At 49.6% G+C, this 15185-nt stretch overlaps 4 protein-coding genes across 4 annotated transcripts; all 4 read right to left on the bottom strand.

Annotated features, from left to right (window-relative positions):
* Window positions 1–1063: 1063 nt before the first annotated feature.
* Window positions 1064–3369, bottom strand: BC939DRAFT_435252 (uncharacterized protein; the record flags this gene model as incomplete). The annotated part of the gene is made up of 1 exon (XM_051553469.1): window positions 1064–3369. A coding segment is annotated over exon 1 (1922 nt), but the record flags the coding sequence as incomplete, so codon positions are not given.
* A 1791-nt stretch (window positions 3370–5160) lies between these two features.
* On the bottom strand, window positions 5161–6572 carry BC939DRAFT_524622 (uncharacterized protein; the record flags this gene model as incomplete). Its single annotated transcript, XM_051561274.1, has 4 exons — window positions 5161–5796; window positions 5887–5990; window positions 6124–6337; window positions 6453–6572. 4 exons carry the CDS (start codon window positions 6570–6572, stop codon window positions 5482–5484), a joined length of 753 nt encoding a protein of 250 aa, XP_051417487.1. The 3' UTR covers window positions 5161–5481.
* Window positions 6573–7550: 978 nt separating this feature from the next.
* Window positions 7551–8932, bottom strand: BC939DRAFT_101833 (uncharacterized protein). Its single transcript, XM_051549839.1, has 2 exons — window positions 8669–8932; window positions 7551–8531 (listed from the first exon to the last, which is right to left on the bottom strand). Exons 1-2 carry the CDS (start codon window positions 8720–8722, stop codon window positions 7725–7727), a joined length of 861 nt encoding a protein of 286 aa, XP_051417488.1. The 5' UTR covers window positions 8723–8932; the 3' UTR covers window positions 7551–7724.
* A 2992-nt stretch (window positions 8933–11924) lies between these two features.
* On the bottom strand, window positions 11925–13265 carry BC939DRAFT_435261 (uncharacterized protein). The gene is made up of 2 exons (XM_051553470.1): window positions 12745–13265; window positions 11925–12066 (listed from the first exon to the last, which is right to left on the bottom strand). Exons 1-2 carry the CDS (start codon window positions 13175–13177, stop codon window positions 11987–11989), a joined length of 513 nt encoding a protein of 170 aa, XP_051417489.1. The 5' UTR covers window positions 13178–13265; the 3' UTR covers window positions 11925–11986.
* Between the last annotated feature and the right edge of the window lie 1920 nt (window positions 13266–15185).

Here is a 15185-nt window from a genome sequence, read left to right on the forward strand (position 1 = left end):
ATGAAGATGATACCAGATGGCAGAAAAGAGTAGAACAAATAATAGTCTTTGATAAACGCATAGAGAAAAGGCGTGTCAAACGATAGGAACAAGTGCGCCGATAGATTGACAGACAAACAACGTGTACCAGCTGTGCTATAAGCACTGGCAGATGCGTGTTGAAAACTATCTGACGCGTAAAGATGGAGGCTATGGCACTAGAAGTGCTGCAACGATGTATACGGCCGACAAGGACCGGTCGACGAATAGACTAAGGCAGGGTTTTTTCTCAGTTGGCGAGGCATAGAGATGGTATGGGACCATTGCAGTCTGCTCTTTATTGAATTCCCCAAACTGAACCCTGGGCCCAACAGGAGCTGAAAGGCGGGTCCCGGAGACCGAATTATGACGGTCGGGGACTGTAGAGTAGGAGGCACCGTGTTTCTTACACCTCTTTTATTTCCATTGCTCAGGTGTTGGGTAATCACTTTGCTGGAGATATGGCGCCCACTAGGGCCGTCGCCTAATACAGGATCTCCGATACCATTCGCAATCGATACGCGCGTCTTGAAAAAGCCGGTGAAACATCAGCACAGCAATTTTGGGCCAGTTCAAGGGGCTGTGTTTGCTTACAAACTGATCTTTATTTCTAAAGCAGACAGTACCTTATAAAGCGGTTCCCATCTGCACCACATTAAGGGTGCTCTTCTCCACTCGCACGTACCACATAGGACAATATAGTGTGGTGCTCTCAGCTGCGCGTCGATGTGCTTTATTAGTCTGAAGGTGTGCTATTTCATCGACCTAAGGACGCGTCTAGAACCCTCACAGCGCTCTCTCTCTCTCTCTCTCTCTCTCTATATATATATATATATATATATATATATATATATACTCGGTCCCATAAACTTTTGCACTGCAGAGCTCGACTCGACATCCTCCCAGGCGAGCATATGAAGCATGCGTAGTTGAGGGCTCGTTTGTTGCCGGCATATGGGTTTTTGCAATAAGATAAGGTTTTACCAGTGGAAATATTTTAACCGCCCCGCCAGGACGGGTATTTTATTAGGTATTAGGTGCCCTGGCGGGTTATCGAATCGTACGCGTCTTGTTAAGCTAAATTCTATACGTATGGCAAATATAGCACAGGTTCGATTATGGGGCCCGAAGGGCCCCGTGGCTCTCGTTCTGTTGAAGGACTGACCCTACACGACAAAGACCCTTCTCTCTCTCCTGCTTGTTGTCTTTGGAGACCGATCACGTCCTTGTAGCACGAAAAATGGGCGAAGCCGAGCATACTATGGCGAAATGTGTCGTGAATATCACTCAGGTTGATTGTCTAGAAATTCTGTTGACCTCGCGCTCTCTATTTCTTTCAGCCTGGCCTGCGCCAACATTCTTGCGGAATTGAAGTGTCTCCCATCGACTTTGAGCTGAGGGTCGTATGGTTCCGCAAAATGGTACTTGCTGAGTACGAATGATGGTGGAGTTGATGCGACAGGGGAATGCCTATTTGAAGATGGTGTCAATGGAAGCAAGCACGAAGGAGCCGGTGAAGGTGGCAGAGATGGCCACCTCAAAGAAGCTGGGCTTGCGGCTGTTTCAGCAACAGGAAAGGCTGACGGCATCGGCGGTGGTGACAAGAGCCAAGATGATGGGGAGTAGTATGATTTTCGTGAGCGTTGGATCGTTTTACTTGAGTTCTCGGTCTGATGCCTAACCGTGTTCAGTCCTTCACTCTCGATCTTAACAGGCTCCAGCTCTTGAATCTCGACCTTGGCCTCGTTCAGTCTCCCGGTCTCAGTCTTGACTATACTCAGCTCCTCGACTTCGGCTTTGATCTTGACTTTGGCTCGAGAAAGCACCGCCGCTGCGGTCGTCTTAGCTGGTTCTGGCGATTCTGCCTTGATATCGTCCATCCGCTCAAGAGGAGGTCGACCTCGTTTGCGCTTTGTGCCATCTAACGCTGCCTTGCCCTCTGCTGGGGCTGACCTTCGGAATATCGAAGGGGTGATTGGTACCAAAAACGAACAGCCTCTGCCGACGTTGCTGCTCCCATTGCAGCGTTTGTTTTTCTTACTGGGAGGCGGTTGAGTGTCGTTGGTTTGGGCGAGTACTGCTGTTCCCACTGGCGTGGGTGTTACATCTGGCTGGACGTCGCTAGCGGGTGCTGTGATGGTATTGAGCGTAGACGTGATGTTTGCTGTGAATGTACTATCTGCCACATATTGTGTAGCAGGAAGGCTGGAGGTGTAAAGAGTAGGCGAGAAGGAAAGTGCTGGGTCGACCAAAGGGTAATAGGGTGATGGATAAGAGAAAGGGGATGTGATGGGCGATCCTACTGTCGATACTGCTGTCGGTACATCAGTCGCAGGAGCTGCAACCGCTGCCGAGGCACATGCGGTGTCTATGAGGAATGTACCGTCTGTCTCATTGGGTATGATAGAGAGATCGAGGCCGAAAGGAGTGGAAGGGCCAGGAGCGATGTTTGAAGCCTGAAGGAATGGGAGCGCCAAGCTGGCTGGTGAAGAAAGAGACGATGGATAAAAGAAGGAAGCTGCGAGCGAGGGGACAAATAATGCGGCTGAAGGCGTCTCGGGGAGGATATCGCTTAGGGCAGAGAAATAAGGGTTGTTACCAACCTCAAATTCACGGCTGTCGTTATTGGGTGCGTACGCTAGGGTCTGGCAAAAACTATTGGTTGCAATCGAATGCGCACACAAGGCCCACACAGGGTCCAGAGGTTGTGCCCACGCTCGATTCAGTTGGCTCTCTTTATGGTCAAGATGCAGGCAGTCGTGGGACATAGACATTGAAGATCCTTGTGGAGGGGATATTGTTTGCCAGGATGGTCCGAAATCGATCGCAGCAAGAAGTGAGCGGCAGGAAAGATGGCCAGTGTGTCCGATCAGTCTATTATCGGGTGCAGAATCATATACAAAGGTCGAAATAGACGGAGATGAGATCTCGCTCGCGGTAATCGAAGACAAGAGAGGGTCGGCGGCGGGGGTGTAACCATAGGCCCATGTCCCTGGTACCTGAATGATCTTGCGTGGCGCATCACTGATATGTTTGTTATAGTCGAAATCAATGGCTGTGGTGTGGATGTCAGGGTTGGTAGAGCTGGTATTGCCGGCAGGAGGGACTGAGTCTGACCAAAAATCCATTTCTCGGAGAAAATCATCGACCTCCAGTTCGCGACAGATAGGTTGGGCCACAGCGTCGATCTGCTCGTCAAAGCTAGCCATGTCTGATGTGTTGGCTTGCTAGGATTCGCGTGTTTTTCTGATCAGAAGAAGAAGAAAAGTGCGGAGAAGATGATGGCAGTTCGAATAAGGGGGCCGGCAACGCGAGGAACGAGGGGGTTGGTGCTGGAAATGAAGAGGCAACTGCTGCTTTTAAGGAATCGAGAATATGCTTCGCCTTTTTTTTCTCGAGATTAAATACGCACAATTGTATCCTCATTCCTTTGGCCCTTAGGCGTTCTACCGTACGTGAGGCAGGGAGAACGAACCTGAATGAATTGAAATAATTTGCTAAAAAAGGAAGTTAAAAGAGCGACCGGAACCTTGCATAAATGTTGTATGGCCAACAAAACCTCAATAAACCGCCCTTCCCTCCACCCGTACCAGCGACCTCAGTAAACCATCCGATCAACTAAGAAAACGACGCCACCTATCAAGCCATCCGTCCGCTCCCAGCAAAAATCGTTTTCATTACAAGAAAAAGAGAAGTCCATCAATTCTGTCATGGGTCTACGGGCAAAGGACATCGATATCTCGCTTGCCGCCGTTGGGAGTTGATCGTATTTTTTTTTTCCAGATTGAGCAATACGGTTCACTCCATGAACCTCGAAATGTGGTTGCGTACAGTCTAAACCTCCGATTGAGCACTTGGATCGAGATTAATGGACTACCTGCAGGAAGTGTCCTCCACACCAACCCCCACCAACCCCCACCTCGCCAACCCCCCCTTCCCCCCTTCATGTTCATTGCCCCCATCAGAGCATCGCACATAAGCAGTCAGTATGACTCGAACACAATATGAGCAACGATGGAAGGAGCGCCTCCGAGCAGCGCTTATCACAGAAACCATGTTCCCAGAACATTCCAAGCAGCAGTTTCGTTAGCTTTTACTTGCGCGGGAGCAGCCTGGCTCTTGCTATTTCCAGGGACCAGGGCAACGTGGTGGATGAGCTGTTGTGTGGGGTTTCTCTCTCCTTCAACTGTCGCTACATTGATCAGCCCCTTCATTACAACATGGAAAGATGCGATGTTCTTGATCAGTTGGAAAGCTTTAACGAGAGGGAATGTGGGCCCTTTATGAGGATGACGCGTGCAAGCTTTTTAAAGCTTGTGCGGCTCGTTTTTCATCAAGAATCAAAGCTACAGGGACCAAGCGGAGGCTGCAGTCCAATTGACTGTCACGCTCGATCGGTCTGGGTTACCATGGTAACGGAACGGGCTCCATCTGGCTTGGCACTAGGAGTGAAGGATCGTGCCACAACTGCTTCAAGCATGATTTTGAGGCTATTCTCTCTTTGGAGGATAAGTTTTTACCTTGGTCAACTCCTGCTCAGCGACGTGAGCACTCAAATTTAATGGCGGGAAAAGGGTTTGCAGGCTGTGCTGGGTTTGTGGATGGAACAACGATCCCTCTTGACCAACGTCCTGATCATTTTGGGGGCTTCTTCTCTGGTTACTCAGGAAGGGTCTTTGTCGGAGGTTTTTTTTGCGAGTCTGATGCATGGCTTCACCAAGCACAGTGCTTTTCTTCTGGAAAATATCTCGGAAATTCGGCTTACCCTTTCTCCACGGTCACTGTGCCATCTTTCAAGAAGTTTTCTGATCTTACTCAAAATCAAAAGGGCTTTAACAGCTGCATTGTTCATATTTGGGCATGCAATGAGCATTGCATTGGGATGCTCAAACGCCGATTCATGACCCTCTACGAACCACCTGTCTGGATAAGTGCAAAATCATACGAGGCTGATATGGACCGGGCACCGGACTGAATTATTGCGTATGCGATACTCTTCACTTTTTTGATTGATGAAAGGGGGGGTCCTGTCTCCACAGGCATGCAGGCGTATGCATATGGCCGATGACGATGCTGCGGACAACAGTCCAGTGCAGCAAGCACTGGGGCACCAGCTGTTAGGACAGCAGTTCTGAGAAGACCGCATGGCAAGTGCACTTCGGGCGGACGGAGTTCCCACACCATGCAGTAACAAAATAAAGCAAGTGATATTACATTTATTTTGATGCCTGTTGCTGGCTATATGATACAATACGCAAAGACCTTCGAAGAGGCGTCTTCGGAGTGAGAGTTGATGCTAGGACTAGTGGAGTTTGAGTGTCGAAAAGGACGCCGAAGTTTTATTGATTTCATCTGCGGAGGAGCGTTTGCATCGAGCCTCCAAGAACTGGGACATGACCATCAACCGTAGCTGCTCATTCCTGGCCTCTGCTAGTCTTCTTGCCTCCTTCATCAGGTCCAGTCCTAAAGCCACGGCATCCTTATCAACTGTAAGTTCCGAGTGGCAACATTGCTCAGGAGCATGATCAGTGTCATCGCCCCATGACCAGAAGTGGAGGCATCACTAATTGCCGAGATGTCATCGCGTGCTCTCTTGCTGCGCTGTGGTTTCAATGTTGCTGCAGCTGTTCCGCTGAGCTCATGCACGAGCTCGTAGAGCTGGAAGGTCTTGAAGGTAGCGTTACGCATGACCAGGTTGGTTGCATCATCAATGTCGATGTCGGATGAGGTTGTTGATCGCGGGATCGAGCGCGCGCGACAATGTCTTGCTCCCGTTCGCTACAAAGATTCAAATCAACTTGTATTGACTAAAACCCTTTTCTCTTACTCAAAAGGCCCAGTGGCCCAGTGTAGAATATTGAAGTATACCTGTGTGTCTGTCTGTGACTGCTGTTCCTGAATCAGCTCGATGCTCTCCTCAGTCAGTGGAAGGCGGCTGTTGATGTTGCTGACCTGAGGCTGACAGTGCGCGTCTGTGATGATTGCCACGCCGTTTGTAGCCTCAGAGGAACCTCGTGTATTTACTGCTGATGCGTTATTGCTGGATTCCTCAAAGGCGCTGTGTGTGATTTTTTACTTTTGTGCTGGTAGACTGGTCGGCGTTACCCGAGAAAGATGATGGGGTATGATGTTGGGCCGCTTTTGCATAAGGGCGGCCATTGCTCCTCCGAGACTTGAATGAAGCAACCCTCAGTTTCGTTGGGGCAGTGGGGCAGTGGTGGTTGGAGGAAAGGATGTTGTTGAGCTCATGGCATGTGGTGAGGGTATGGTGTGGGTGAGGGTGTTGGTAGGACTGGTATAGTCGAGGATGAGAGTGTAGCTGAAGAAGGAAGAAGTAAAGAGCGGAGGAAAATCTTTGCCCCTTGAAAAAGGGCAAGAGAGACACGCGTGGCGAATATTTATTTCTGTGCGAGCGAGGGACTCAGGAACGACACACGGGCGTGGAGTATCTTGCTCGTTTCCTGTGAGGCTGCCTTCAGTTCCATCAGCTCGTTGGCATGCTCCTCCTGCTTTTCTGCCTGGCGTTTCATCTGCTCCACGAGACTTTGAATCATTTTAGTCTACTCTGTGCTGGACTCAAGCGTCTCCTGACGCCTAGCCTTGAGGCCAAACAGCCGCATCTTAGCTTCCCGCTCGCTTGCAATCTCGTCCAAGATTCGCTTGTCCGAGTTTGACCTCACAGCAGCAAAGTTCTCCAATAAATGAGCGAAGGGAGTGAACCACTCCGAGCCAGACCCCACTAGTGTGTCATCCTCAGCTGGCTCCGGAGGAGGATGCGAGTTAGCCTTAGTCGCCTCTCGCACCCCTCTTCGCTGCCCGATCGGTACGCGTCGTTTTTACAGTAAGCTTAATTCGATTAGAGTTCTTACTGACGCGTAGAAACTTTATTAAGCAACGTATCCACAAATAGTATTTTTACATAATATAGTGCTGCCACACCACAACGCGCTGGAGTCTCTTGTGCGCGGTCATTCAAAGTGGTCAGATCTATGGGATGGGACTATTTATGATACGGGACCATGGCTTCGCGGTTGTGAGTCTTGCTCGACAGCAGCCTACTGTACGCGACTGGAGCCTTTTGTACAAAAGTTCTTTCAGCAGGGTTACTGTCAAGCAACCATAGGACTTCTGTTGAATTTACTAGGCAGCTGATCTTCTGCCCCTTCAAACATCTCTCTCTCCCATCGTACTATGAATGCCAAAATGCACTTTTTCCAATATACCGAGCCCCGAGAAGATGACGGCAAATCGCAGAGCACCAAACCCAGTACCGCGTTCATCAAGGACTGGCACAGTTTAAGTGTCTTCTATAACGGACGACTGATCACCATTCCACACTCAAAGAACAACGACTGGTGATCCGTGTGAGTCTGCAGCAAAGGCACATATTGTTCACTGGGGCTACCATGAAAAGCGGTACGAACTCATGTTGCCCAGATCGACGCTGGATCACACGCCGGCTAACAGGAACGGGCCTGTTAGGACCATCACCATTGTTCTCTGAAATATCTCACGAATCTATCAGTCCACGCTGACTGATAGTGATACAAAAATGCTCTTCCCCTCGCCATCATCTACAAAGAACAGTAAAAAAAAAATCACTCCAACGGTGTGCGCCCTTTCTACTCCTTCTCTCTTTTGCCTTGACTCCATGGACAGAAGAAGAATAAGAAGAAATAATCCTTATTCTCTGCATTTTCGAGTATCTACTTGTCTACTTCCTCTTTTACCAACTCTTTCTCTTTTCTACAGAAATTGTCAAGGTATAACTTCCAACCATGGGTGCGCTTATCAAACTTGCCCCTCCTCTTATCACCGATCGCGTCTCCGCACCCCTTGTGCTCGACTTTCTCCAGAAAAATCTCCAAAAGGCCCAAAAACAAGTCGAAGACCTTCAAGAGCTGAACAACGATCTCAAGGACGAACTTGCCGAGCTCCATACGGCCGCATTCCGATCGAAGAGTGAGGATGAGGATGAGGATGAGGATGAGGACGAGGATGAGGATGACGAGGACAGCGATGGCAGTATCGAACGTCTGACCAGTGACGAGGACACCGCCACTGAGACTGAGAGTGAAGACGATACTGATGTCGTGAGAAGAATTACAAAGAAATGTGTAGGCAAGGAGGAAGGTACCAGCAAGGACAAGGACAAGAACAAAGACAAGAACAAAGACAAGAACAAAGACAAGAACAAAGACAAGAACAAAGACAAGAACAAAGACAAGAACAAAGTCAAGAACAAAGACAAGAACAAAGTCAAGGACAAAGACAAGAAAGGAAAGAGCAAGACAATGCCGGCGAAGGAGGGTGGTCGCAAACATGGTCATCACCAGAATGACCTCAAGACAGGACCTGTATTTCATCTGAGGGTGCTGACGAAGGAAGGGTCTGCATTTGAGGCCAAGATCGAACAGCGGCTGTTGCGTCGGTACCCGAAGATGATTATCTATACCGACCAACAGCCCAAGATCGTCTTCAAGGAGGAGTCGGCTGAGTCTTTTGCGGCCTTCCTGGAAAGAAAAAGATCCAATATAAATTGAATTACTACTACCCTCCACCTTTTCCCATTTCAAAAAGGATAGTTCCCCAAGACATTCAGTCTCTTTGCACTTGTTTTTTTTGCATCAAAGGTCAATGAAATACATACGCGTCTCTTCTCCAATACAACTTTTTTTTCTCTGCTGACTGCGGCATTGTTCATTGTTCACTGTTCGTTGCTTTATGAATTTGCTACAAGTGCGTATGATTTTTTTTCCTTTACCTATGGAATAACATGGTATGATTAGATGGTTTTGTAAAGGATGATGGGAGTAATGCAAACAGTGAAGAATAGAAAAGAGAATGGAAAGAATGGAGCGGAGGGTATAGTCGTTGCGAGGAAACTGAATAACAAACCGAAGTAAAAAAAAAAAAAAAAAAAAAAAAAAAAAAATACTGTACATCACAAAGAAGGTGCGTCTAGATAAAAAGATAAAAAAAAATGATAGTAAGATAGAAAAAGATGTTGTCCGAGCTCTACATAAGAACATCTTAGGGTGACATTGGCCCTTCATTACGGTCCCTTCGCATGCCACCAGGACTCAGAGACGGCGGTCCCTGGTATCCCATAGGGGTCGAAAGAGGTCCCGCGCCTGGTCCTACGCCTGGGGAGGGCATCGGGATAGCCATCGGGGTATGGTTCGGTCCCACCGGCATACCGCTCGGTGACATTGGCATGCCGTTCTGTCCCATCGGCATACCATTCGGCGACATTGGCATACCATTAGGTCCCATCGGCATACCGTTCGGTCCCATTGCCATAGGGGGTCTCATATTTGGCGATCCAGCACCCCAGCCATTCATTGGCGGTTGTTGCTGCATATACGGCGACGGCTGCCGCTGAGGGAGCATACCAGGGCTATTAGGATTCATCGGACTGCCCATCATCATCGGTCGAGGAGGGTTTCCAGCCAAGGGCGGGGTCATCACTTGCCGTCCGTTGTAATCATAGTGATACTGCTGAGGTCCCAACTCGCCGGGCGTGAGCTCGGTCCTGGAATCGACTCCGTCCATGGCGTAAAGACTGGGGGTGCCAGCCAAGCTGCGCATATAGGGCGATCCATGAGCACGTTGTCTCTCCGCACGCTCGATGCGCTTCGCCTGACGCACACGGGCCTTCTCATAATCGTCCCAGCGCTTGAGTGGGACCCTGGAGGAATCGAACGTGCCGTCTGCGTTTCCATGGGCCTCGCCCTTGGCCTCACCAGCGACCTTGCGGGTCTCACCCCAGGAAAAGTCGTCGAAATGCCAGTACGCGTACAGGGGGAGGATAAAGTTCCAGACAGGGAGGGCGAGCAGGTAGACGAACATCCAGGCGACGTAGATTAGCTTGCGGGTCGTGAGCAGAATCAGCATGGCGGGCATAGTCAACACAAAGACGAGCAGGATCAGGGGTGCAGCCTGGGCCAGGGTGGTGATCTCGATCAAGGACAGGTTCACGATCAGGACCACAGTCAGGATCATGGCCACGGGCAGGACAACGGTACCGATCAACTCCATAAGAATGACGAACTGCATCGAGAAACAGAAAGTTCCACACAGATTGCGGACGAGGACCAGTTCCAGCAAATTGTGGATCGTTGAATTGATCCAGCGACGTCTTTGGGAGAGCAACACATTGAACTCATCTGGAACCACGGTCTTGCAGATAGCCTGGGGCATGAACATCATCTTGCGGTTGGGGAAATTGCGGAGCATGAGCGTCGTCAGGAAACGATCCTCTCCCAAGAGCAACAGGTTCTTTTGGTGAAGCGTCTCAACAATGTTTTGCGAGTATTCCTGAACGATCTCGGGTTTGGTGATAATCGGGACCCAGTCATCTCCCTTACGGGCCTTGAGTCGGTACATGCAGAAGCACCCAGGCAGACAGGTCACACCTCCAAAGACGGACTCGAACCCCTTTCCGAGATGATGAGAGATATAGTACTCAAAGACCTGAATCGCAGTAACCCACGACTGACGCTTGTTGGCAATCTTGGTCTCGCCGCAGAGTCCCATAATCAGAGGGTCGTTATTCATGCAGTTCATCAGCAGACGCAGTGAGCTCGGGTAGACCTTCGTATCCGCATCCACCATCAACACAATCTCAAACTTGTCCGGGGTAACCTGCATCAAATGCTGGATCTTTCGGAAGAGTTCATAGTCCAGGGGGGTCATGCGATCGTTGTATGTCACGCGCGAGAAAAAGTTCATCAGGATCAGTTGTGAGTCGCGCTTGCCACGGTTTCCGGCCTTGGGCTTATCCATCTCAGCCTCGTTTCCGCACTTGACGACCAACACCGTAGGCACACGCTTGTTCTTCCAGCGGAAATATCCTGCATAGACTTTGGCGCGGTTGTGCTGTTTCGATCCAGCGGCGACGGCAATGTACGACTGGGGTGTTGGGTCCGAATCGAAGGTTGGGTCGAGTTCCATCAGACTGGAGCAAATCTCGGGTGTGGAACGGTCGTTTCCAGATCCAGTGATGATTCCATCGCAAATGATGAAGAGCAACTTCTTGTTGTCGGGATACTCTGTCGCTGCCAAGGACTCGATCGTTGTCCGAAGCGAGGACTCTCCCTCAGAGTAGCAGGTGACGAGCAAGACCGTGTGCAGTTCCTGAACGCTCAATCCATCGCTTCCTGCGGTGGTTGAGCGTGAAAGACTCTTTCCTGGTCCTGAACCAACGATGGTAGTTCCGGACGACGCTGCGGAGGAGCTGCTTTGGACCTTGGACTTTAATGGTGGTTTCGACAACTTCGCGGACAGGAACCAGTCAAAGATGATGGCCATAGCAAAGCGTGACATGACGATTCCCAGGACGACCGTCAGCGACACATACATGAACAAATCCGAGGCGAAGCATCCAGGCGTGGACTTGTCGATGAATCCAGCGCCAAACTTCTCGACGAGGCAGGACGCCGAGTCCTTGAGAGAGTCACGTCTGAAAAACAGCTTCGTGGCATCCTTACCTCCCTCGGGCATGGGCATATCACGGACCGTGCGCAAGACTGTGTCGAGCTCGTCGTCGGGGACCGGGGTCTTGTAGAAGGCAAAGTACTGGTCGAGATTGAGCACGTTGCCGTCAATGACCATATAGTTGAGCAGCTCTGGCATCGCCATCTGATTCCAGTCGTATCCGGCCTTTTTGTCAGGGACCTGTCTGAGACGGAATCGGGAGAGCAGTTGATCGGGAGTAGCTGTGATGTTGTTGGGGCATCCTCTTGGGGGAAGACAGTTGTTGAAATTGGCGGCTGCGCTTGTTAGGTCGGTGCAGCTAGGGGTGTTCTTTTGAAAGAGGTTGCTGACATCTTGTCCGGGTGTAAGATCGTCCATCTCGAAGCCCTGTGGGAAGGTGGTGCCCCTTTGTGTGAAGTCATAGATGTATCCATTGATTCCATACAGGCCTACGGACATGAGCGGCACAAGAAGAGCAAGATGTGTTAGGTTATGGGTCCCTGCAGATGCGAAACTGCCCACGCGACAGATGCGCATGCAGGCGCAATCGATTGTTAGGCCTCTCAGCCCCTAGGGCGCATTAATTTTAAAGAAAGAGAGCAGGGTGGGTGGGGGGGAAGAAAGATTGGGTACAATTTGAGTGTGCGTGTCTCACGCATGTGTGTCATAAATGTGTGGGCTGCTGGGGTGAGAGTTGTTATATATTTAGAGGACGGAAAGGGGAGCAGATTGATCGAGTGCTAATTTCGGACTTTGGACCGAGCGCTGCAAGATGCGTTCGGTCCTGTTCGGCGCGTCTTTGGAGTGCTTTTGGCTACCTGAGCGCCAGGACAGGCAATGGTGCTAGTTGCAATATCCTTTCATTACCGAGGTTTACATGCGTTCATTGGATTGATTGATCTCGGAGGGTTTGTTTGTTGTTGTGTAGATGTGTATGTGTGTGTGTGGGGCGCACCAAAACAAAGAGCGAATAGCGCCGATTCTTATTCTCTTTTCTCCTTGCTGGCAGCTGATAGTTTCATGGACGTACTACATTAACAGAATGTACATGTGCAAAGTGCAATGTACACCCATGGTCGTTGTGGTCTCGCACTCCATCCCCTATTCTCTTCTCCTCCACCCTCTCGATCGTTGTATAACGAAAATGAATCTCTCAAATGGTTTTTTTTATGGTTCCTTGGTGTCCAGCTGTATTGTTGGCGAGGTGAGGTGCCATAAAATCGTTGAAAAAACATTTTAGATCCTCACCTTGTGATTGTCCGTCTCCGTACCGCACAAAGGTCGCTGCGCCCTGTCTCTGCGAACTGGGGCAGAGCAGGAACGAGAAGCCGACGGTCAAGAAGGCGACCATGCCACCGATCATCATGATGATCACGCACAATGTCACCTTCTCCCGCCAAGCCTGCTGGACCTGCTTATCGGGCATACCACACATCCTCAGGAACGGTGGCAGGGCCCAGCAGGTCATGATCCTTGAACAGATCACCCAGCATGATGCTGGCTCGTCCTCTTTACGCTTTTTGAACATCGTCTCCGGGTTATGGAATCGTTCGGGCCGTGAGAGGGTCTTGCCACGGCTGAGCGTGGCCCCACGGCGGATCGTACCACCGGATCTTGCTAGGCCACCATCGCCCTGACCAGGCACAGATCGAGCATCTGCTCCATTAGGTCCCGCAGTCATTCTGCTGTTGGGTTATTGGTGAATGTTGTTGGAATGTTCGATTGCTGGGTGGGTATGTGGGTGTAGAGTGGTGCGTTATTCTTTTTTTGCCGTTGACGTTGATGTTGCGGGGTTTTGCGTGATCAAGGGATGAGTGGAGGGTCGTATCAAGGCTTGTCGTTGCTTTGTGTGTGCCTGGAGTAAAGAGAGGAAGAGAGGAAGAGAGGAAGAGAGGAAGAGAGAAAGAGAGAAAGAGAGAAAGAGGTAAAGAAAGGTAAGGAAGGAGGGGGAGCAAAGGCTGAAGGGACGGGAAAAGCTGGCGGGTTGGGCTGAGTGTGAGAAGTGGAGTCAAAAATAGAGTGTGTGTGTATGCATGGATTCACTGCTGCTGCTGGTAATGGTGCCTGAACAAGGAAGAAATGGTATGTTAGCAGGGCGTGGGCAAGAGAAACGAATTGTGGTTAGATGTATGCAGCAGGGTGAATCCTGGGATGAATTGAAGGAAAGAGAGAAGAGAAGAGAAAAAAAAGAGGAAAGAGGAGAGAGGAGAAGAAAGATAACAAAAGAGCACTAAAGTCTTCAGGAACGGCAGTGTCACAATACAAAACAGGATTTATTCACCATCAAGTACAAGTATTAAATGAGTGAGTAGTCTAGTGTACTTTTTTTCTTTTTTTGGCCCAATTGGAAGTCAACAGGTCCGAGTCCAGTACCTGCAGGCGCTTGGACATGAAGTCATGAACCCTCCCTCAAACATTCCAAACCAGCCAATCAGCAAAGGAAAAGGATCGCACATCGCATTCTCGATCAGCCTGGCTTGCGCTTTGGTTCCTGATGAGTAAACCAGGCCGGATCAGAAGACGGAGGGACGAAGGCGATCAAGTGTGTTCACCATGGAATTCAGAATATGTATTATTGGCCCTTGTTCCTTTTGTTGTGCACACTCTCATTGGATCGAGCCAATCAAAGGCAGATCAATGCCACCAATCCTCCCCCTGCTGCCAACCTGCGCTTGCCTGCCAATTGACACCACACCCTCTGCATCCTTTTTCATTCTCGACTTTTTTTGAAAAGGAGAGGCGATCTATCGAGAATAACGATCGATCTTTATAAGTTTCCGCTGCTCAACACACCACATGGCCACACTGGAGTAAATCAGACAACTTATTTTGCAGCCTGTTCTTGCTGGAAAATTGGGCGCTGGATGTCGTCGATCTTACTATATTAATAGAATTTAAAGAGCGGGGGCGCCCAAGCCAAAAGTTCGAATTTTTGAGTTGCATGGCCCATCCCTTGTTTTTTTTTAAATGTCTTCTTCAGTCAGGGTGCGCGTGAATTCCCAAACGAGAAAACGAGAGAGCCCCGAAAAAAATAACACGATCGTCGAGAATAACAATGTGGCTCGCACGTACAAAAGGTGGAGATACCATAAAATGGGATCTTGCATTTTGCATGGACCCGTTTTATTTGAGCTCCATATGGGAGCAGCAGCTCGCTGTGCGAACATGTGCACTCGGCAGGACACACCATCTAACAACCCTGGATAGGAGAGGATGGTGCTGCTAGACTACTGCTACTCCTGATGGTGATAGTGATGATAATAATTATGATGATGATGATGATGATAACGATGAGTTCTTAAAATTAACTTTGCTGTTAATGCGCTCAGCCGTTTACCCACCAACCCGGGACCCTGACTCGCTTAGCGTGGGACCGAACCCAATTGAACTGAATCCATTTAATTATGCGATTGGTACATGTTTCGTGTCAGATAAGGGCCACACCTCCAGATCAACTCCCTACAGTACGCCATCTGCCATGTTATGTGTACGTACTGAAGACCACTTCATGGTCGGCCTATCAGTTTGCCAGCTCGCCAGTAAAAGCAACTTACAGGACAACCAGCAGAGTGGGGACTTCAAAGATACAACATATATGTACAAAAGTAAGGATTCCAGAGCGTGCTGGAACCAGGAATCACTCTTGTCACCCGCCCCTCTACTCTTTTAATTATTGTTATTATTTTTTT

This window comes from Gamsiella multidivaricata (genome assembly GCF_025024155.1).
Source record: "Gamsiella multidivaricata strain RSA 2152 chromosome Unknown BC939scaffold_2, whole genome shotgun sequence".
In the NCBI taxonomy this organism is placed as follows: domain Eukaryota; kingdom Fungi; phylum Mortierellomycota; class Mortierellomycetes; order Mortierellales; family Mortierellaceae; genus Gamsiella; species Gamsiella multidivaricata.